Source organism: Lipotes vexillifer, unplaced genomic scaffold, assembly GCF_000442215.2.
Source record: "Lipotes vexillifer unplaced genomic scaffold, Lipotes_vexillifer_v1.1 scaffold54, whole genome shotgun sequence".
In the NCBI taxonomy this organism is placed as follows: domain Eukaryota; kingdom Metazoa; phylum Chordata; class Mammalia; order Artiodactyla; family Lipotidae; genus Lipotes; species Lipotes vexillifer.
The window spans coordinates 588,413-595,667 of NW_006789324.1; the positions used below are offsets into that span (position 1 = coordinate 588,413).

Here is a 7,255-nt window from a genome sequence, read left to right on the forward strand (position 1 = left end):
CAAATGGAAATCAAAAGAAAGCTGCAGTAGCAATACTCATATCAGATAAAATAGACTTTAAAGAATGTTACAAGAGACTAGGAAGGACACTACATAATGATCAAGGGATCAATCCAAGAAGAAGATATAACAATTGTAAATATATATGCACCCAACATAGGAGCACCTCAATACATAAGGCAACTGCTAACAGCTATAAAAGAGGAAATCGACAGTAACACAATCATAGTGGGGGACTTTAACACCTCACTTACACCAATGGACAGATCATCCAAAATGAAAATAAATAAGGAAACAGAAGCTTTAAATGACACAATAGACCAGATAGATTTAATTGATATTTATAGGACATTCCATCCAAAAACAGCAGATTACACTTTCTTCTCAAGTGCGCACGGAAGATTCTCCAGGAGAGATCACATCTTGGGTCACAAATCAAGCCTCAGTAAATTTAAGAAAATTGAAATCATATCAAGCATCTTTGCTGACCACAACGCTATGAAATTAGAAACGAATTACAGGGAAAAAAATGTAAAAAACACAAACATATGGAGGCTAAACAATACATTACTAAATAACCAAGAGATCACTGAAGAAATCAAAGAGGAAATCAAAAAATAACTAGAGACAAATGACAATGAAAACACGATGCTCCAAAACCTATGGGATGCAGCAAAAGCATTTGTAAGAGGGAAGTTTATAGCTATACAAGCCTACCTCAAGAAACAAGAAAAATCTCAAATAAACAATCTAACCTTACATCTAAAGAAACTAGAGAAAGAAGAACAAACAAAACCCAAAGTTAGCAGAAGGAAAGAAATCATCAAGATCAGAGCAGAAATAAATGAAATAGAAACAAAGAAAACAATAGCAAACATCAATAAAACTAAAAGCTGGTTCTTTGAGAAGATAAACAAAATTGATAAACCATTAGCCAGACTCATCAAGAAAAAGAGGGAGAGGAGTCAAATCAATAAAATTAGAAATGTAAAAAAGGAGAAGTTACAGCAGACACCATAGAAATACAAAGCATCCTAAGAGACTACTACAAGCAACTCTATGCCAATAAAATGGACAACCTGGAAGAAATGCACAAATTCTTAGAAAGGTATAACCTTCCAAGACTGAACCAGGAAGAAATAGAAAATATGAACAGACGAATCACAAGTAATGAAATTGAAACTGTGGTTTAAAATCTTCCAACAAACAGAAGTCCAGGACCAGATGGCTTCACAGGTGAATTCTATAAAACATTTAGAGAAGAGCTAATACCCATCCTTCTTAAACTCTTCCAAAAAAGTGCAGAGGAAGGAACACTCCCCAACCCATTCTATGAGGCCACCATCACCCTGATACCAAAAGCAGACAAAGGTACTACAAAAAAAGAAAATTACAGACCAATATCACTGATGAATATAAATGCAAAAATCCTCAACAAAATACTAGCAAACAGAATCCAACAACACATTAAAAGGGTCATGCACCACGATCAAGTGGGATTTATCCCAGGGATGCAAGGTTTCTTCAATATTTGCAAATCAATCAATGTGATACACCACATTAACAAACTGAAGAATAAAAACCATATGATCATCTCAATAGATGCAGAGAAAGCTTTTGACAAAATTCAGCACTGATTTATGATAAAAACTCTCCAGAAAGTGGGCATAGAGGGAAGCTACCGCAACATAATAAAGGTCATATACGACAAACCCACAGCAAACTTCATTCTCAATGGTGAAAAACTGAAAGCATTTCCTCTAAGATCGGATCAGGAACAAGACAAGGATGTCCACTCTCACCACTACTACTAAACATAGTTTTGGAAGCCCTAGCCATGGCAATCAGAGAAGAAAAAGAAATAAAAGGAATACAAATTGGAAAAGAAGAGTAAAACTGTCACTGTTTGCAGATGACATGATACTACACATAGAGAATCCTAAAGACGCCAGGAGAAAACACGAGAGCTAATCAACGAATCTGGTAAAGTTGCAGGATACAAAATTAAGACACAGAAATCTCTTTCATTCCTATAAACTAATGATGAAAAATCTGAAAGAGAAATTAAGGAAACACTCCCATTTACCACTGCAACAAAAAGAATAAAATACCTAGGAATAAACCTACCTAGGGAGACAAAAGACCTGTATGCAGAAAACTATAAGACACTGATGAAAGAAATTAAAGCTGATACCAACAGATGGAGAGATATACCGTGTCCTTGGATTGGAAGAATCAATTTTGTGAAAATGACTATACTACCCAAAGTAATCTACAGATTCAGTGCAATCCCTATGAAATTACCAATGGCATTTTTTACGGAACTAGAACAAAAAATCTTAAAATTTGTATGGAGACACAAAAGACCCGGAATAGCTAAAGCAGTCTTGAGGGAAAAAAACAGAGCTGGAGGAATCAGACTCCCTGACTTCAGACTATACTACAAAGCTACAGTAATCAAGACAATATGGTACTGGCACAAAAACAGAAACATAGATCAATGGAACAAGATAGAAAGCCCAGAGATAAACCCACGCACCTATGGTCAACTAATCTATGACAAAGGAGGCAAGGATATACAATGGAGAAAAGACAGTCTCTTCAATAAGTGGTGCTGGGAAAACTGGACAGCTACATGTAAAAGAATGAAATTAGAACACTCCCTAACACCATACAAAAGAATAGACTCAAAATGGATTAGAGACCTAAATATAAGACCGGACACTATAAAACTCTTAGAGGAAGAACACTCTTTGACATAAATCACAGCAAGATCTTTTTTGATCCACCTCCTAATGGAAATAAAAACCAAAATAAACAAATGGGACCTAATGAAACTTCAAAGCTTTTGCACAGCAAAGGAAGCCATAAACAAGACGAAAAGACAACCCTCAGAATGGGAGAAAATATTTGCAAACAAATCAATGGACAAAGGATTAATCACCAAAATATATAAACAGCGCATGCAGCTCAATATTAAAAAAACAAACAACCCAATCCAAATGTGACTTAAATATGTTTTAAGTAATATTAAGTAAACATGTTACTTAAGTATTATTTGTGGCAAAATGGAAAAGATGCATAAAGAACTTCTACTGTACCTAAGTATGAGGGTACAGTACATGTTTTTTCTTGAGAAAAAACAATTGTTTGAGTTGTAAGTCAGCGTTGATGCCTTTTTCCTGGAACACTGTTTTTACTTGACAGAATAACTGCCAAACAAACTATGGTTATTCAGGCTAAGATACTTGGCAGACATTGTCTCAAAAATGAGCAGAGGGCCTATTACTTCCAGGAAAACAAATGGCATTATTTGTTACCAATGACAAAATTGGGGCTTTCAAACGAAAATTAAAATTTTGGAAAACATATTCACTACCATGAACTTGAGATCACTGTTAATATTAATAAATTTGACTTATTAATATGTTATAGTGAAATGTGTGACTATTTTTAAGATATGTACACTCAGAGAACCATTGTTTTGTAAATTTCCAATGTCTGATGTTACAAAAATCATGTATGGGTACCAGATACATTTAAAGGATACATAGATCAATGGGTTTTAACATAACAGAGTACAAAAAATTCATTGATAGGCTTTCAGGTTCCAAGTGCAATTAACATTTAAGAAATGACTGCTTTTCAAGATTTGGTGTAGCATCAAAGAACATCCACAATTATCTGAGAAGACTATTAAAACACTCCTCAACTACATAATTTTTTTCCTCAACTACATAACTGTATGAGGCTGGAGTTCCTTCACAGATTTCAACCAAAGCAACAAATTGAATGAAGAAGCAGAAATGAGAATATAGCTGCTTTCTACTAAACCAGACATCAAAAAGGATTTGTGGGCTTCCCTGGTGGCGCAGTGGTTGAGAGTCCGCCTGCCGATGCAGGGGACACGGGTTCGTGCCCCGGTCCGGGAAGATCCCACATGCCGCGGAGCGGCTGGGCCCGTGAGCTGTGGCCACTGAACCTGCGGAGCCTGTGCTCCGCAACGGGAGAAGCCACAACAGTGAGAGGCCCGCGTACCGAAAAAAAAAAAAAAAAAAAAAAAAAAAAAGAGAGAGATTTGCAAAAACATAAAACAGCAACCCTCTTTTCAATAATTATGTTTCTTGGAAATGGATTTTTAAATAAACATATATGGTAACATGTAACGGTTTTGTTGTAATTTTAAATGGATAAATAAATATTTTGAAATTTCTCAGTTTTCATGTTTGGATTCTGTGACTGCCGATCGACCCAGTCCCGTTAAACAAAAGCTCTTCAGAGTCCTCAATAGTATGTTAGAGTGTAAAATGTTCCTGGGACCAAAGTCTGAGAACCAGTGATAAAGGTGAACATCACTTTCCTGATGATCCTAGAGCTTCCGGTTTGGGGTTTCAGCATAGGGGGCATCATTCATCGCGTGGTGCAGTTCACAGCATAATTAGAATGAGTTCTGAAGTACTACACCATCATCCCTGCATACAGTAGAAGCACAATAAATTTTTATTCTTCATTTCTTTTTTTTTTTTTTTTTTTTTTTTTTTTATGATTTCTTCCCTTCTGCTGACTTTGGGTTGTTATTTTTTGTTGTTCTTCTTTCTCTAATTGCTTTAGGTGCAGATCTTCCCGCCGGGGCACGAACCCGTGTCCCCTGCATCAGCAGGCAGACGCTCAACCACTGCGCCACCAGGGAAGCCCTATTCTTCATTTCTTAAAACTGGAAATGATCGGAGGGCAAACGTGCACAACTCTTGTTGTTGTTGCTTAAATTTTACATCTCAAAATTGATGCAGGGAAAGGAAACGAGTTCTGAAGATGGAAACGGGTGACGGTTGCACAACAATATGAATGTACTTAATGCCACTGAACTGTAAGCTTCAAAATGGTTACGGTAAAATGTAAATTTTATGTTACATGTATTTTTACCACAATAAAATACTGGGGAAGAAAAGAGCATTAGGCCATATAACTTTTGTTTTAAAAACAGCACATGCAATTCTTAATGAGGAAGACAGAATCATTCTAGTGTTAGAAGTACCCTTACAGCCCAGTGTTCCAAGTAAAATTAACTGCATTTATGGACGTTCCTCTCCTTTCCCTGCTCCATCCCCCACTCCCACTTTCAGATAACTTTAAGGCTAAGGGAATATACATTGTGATATTGCTTCATTTTCTACAGCTACAGGTACCAAGATGCCCAAATCAAGGGGTAACTTTATAAATTAAAAAATTAAGCATCTGTTCATCCATAAAAAAAGAAGAAAATCCTTCCATCTGTGACATTAATGAACCTGGAGGACATTATGCTAAGTGAAATAAGCCAGTCAGAAAAAGACAATACTGCATGATCTCACTTATACGTGGAATCTAAAAAATGTCTAACTCATAAAGCCAGATAGTAGAATAGTGGTTACAAGGGGCTTGCGGGGTCAGGAACATGGGGAGAGGCTGGTCATAGGATATAAACTTTCTGTCATAAGCTGAAAAAGTACTGGGGTTCTAATGCACAGCATAGTGACTATAGTTAGTAATAGTGTATTGTACACTTGGAATTTGCTAGGAGAGTAGATCTGAAGTGTTTTTACCACAACAAAAAAAAAAAAAAGAAAGAAAGAAAGAAAAAAAAAGGCAACTATGGGAGGTGATGGATGTGTTTCCCTTGGTTGTGATAATCATGTCACAATGTATATGTATGTCAAACCATCACGTTGGTCATCCTAAATATACCATACGATTGCTGTCAATTATGCCTCAATAAAGCTGGAGAAAAATTCAGCACCTGTTTTCATATTATTAAGATACTGTCATGGTAAAAGACCTTTTTGAATTTATAATTACAAAAATTAAAATGAGCATGATAAAAAATTTAAAAATTGAAGCAAGGGGTCTCTTCTCTCTTTAGGAGAGTCAGTCGGGCTGTTCAGAGTTCTACTCCCACAGCTGTTTCCTGCCAGCTGGGCAACTGGGGAGAGTGGACAGATTGCTTTCCATGCCAGGAGAAAAAGGTGAGACATTTATGACCAATTTTGGAGCATTTAACATTTAAATTGTGTACTAGGCATTCAAATGCAGATAAGCAGTCACGTCTATAAATCTAGAGGTCTGGGGAGAAAAGGGTATTCAGAAGCCATACGCACGTGGCTGGTGGAACTTATTTCTGCCTCTTCTGATTTCGTTTGTAAGGCATTTGGATGAGGCTGCAAAAGATGTGTATGTTACGGCTTAGATGTAGAAAAGTGGCACTCCGGACATGGGCACACTGATCCCCACTGGGGATCCTGGGGATCCCCACTCTGGGTCCTGGCCTATGTACTACCTTCCAACGAGGGTCATCTGGAGGGACCAATGGCTTAGGAACAAAATGCCAAGCTGCCCATGACCTATGAGGAACTGAGATAAACCAAAGCGTGTCACACAGGGTGTTCCTGAGGATTTCACTTTCATGCACTGAAAAGGCTGACATGCCCAATGAACAGATGTGAATCTATCTTGCCCATCTAAGTGGTTTTAATTGGTCCAAGATGATCGCTAAACTCAGTGGCGTAAGGGGGACGTTGAGAGCACTCCGCTCTGTCAGGGAGGAGTATTACAATTCTGTCTTTGTTCAGAATCACTGGCTCATGGTGACAATAGAAAGAAGACTAACTTCTATTCTGTTTTCTTAGTATTTTAAAATCTCTGCAGACGACACATGCCTTCACTGGATGCACCCAGGGTGGGTGCAGCCCAGACGTGGTACACCACTGCTGAACCCTTGTCTATTAGCCTATTGCTGTCAAGCCTGTTTTTCAGCTTCGATTCCGCAGCTTAGATTCTGGCTTGCACCTTATTTGCTGTGTTACTTTGGACATAATTTTTACCTTCTCTATGCCTCTGATTCCTAATCTATAAATGGGAGTAGGAACAGTACTTACACCGTAGAGTTATTGAGAGCGTTAAATGAGTAATGCATGCAAAGTGCTTTTCATGACATCTGGCACAAAGTACGTGTTCAATAAATGTGAGCTGTTTCTATACTTCCTATCTGTGCCCTCCTCTCCAGCCCCACTCCCACTGCCTTGAATCAAGCCCTGCTCTTCTCTCACTGATAGTCCTCCTGCCTCCAGACCCCCTCCTCAGTTAGATGCAAAAGTGCCCTGTGGGGCTTCCCTGGTGGCGCGGTGGTTGGGAGTCTGCCTGCTGATGCAGGGGGCGCGGGTTCGTGCCCCGGTCCGGGAGGATCCCACGTGCCGCGGAGCGGCTGGGCCCGTGAGCCATG

The 7,255-nt window shown here is 38.5% G+C and overlaps 1 protein-coding gene across 1 annotated transcript in view; it reads left to right on the forward strand.

Moving 5' to 3' along the window:
• C8A (complement C8 alpha chain) overlaps nucleotides 1–7,255 on the forward strand; it is a 63,942-nt gene that overhangs the window by 11,808 nt on the left and 44,879 nt on the right. The window contains exon 2 of the mRNA XM_007462564.1: nucleotides 5,900–6,002. Coding sequence (XP_007462626.1) covers nucleotides 5,900–6,002 — 103 coding nt within the window. The remainder of the gene's footprint in view (nucleotides 1–5,899; nucleotides 6,003–7,255) is intronic.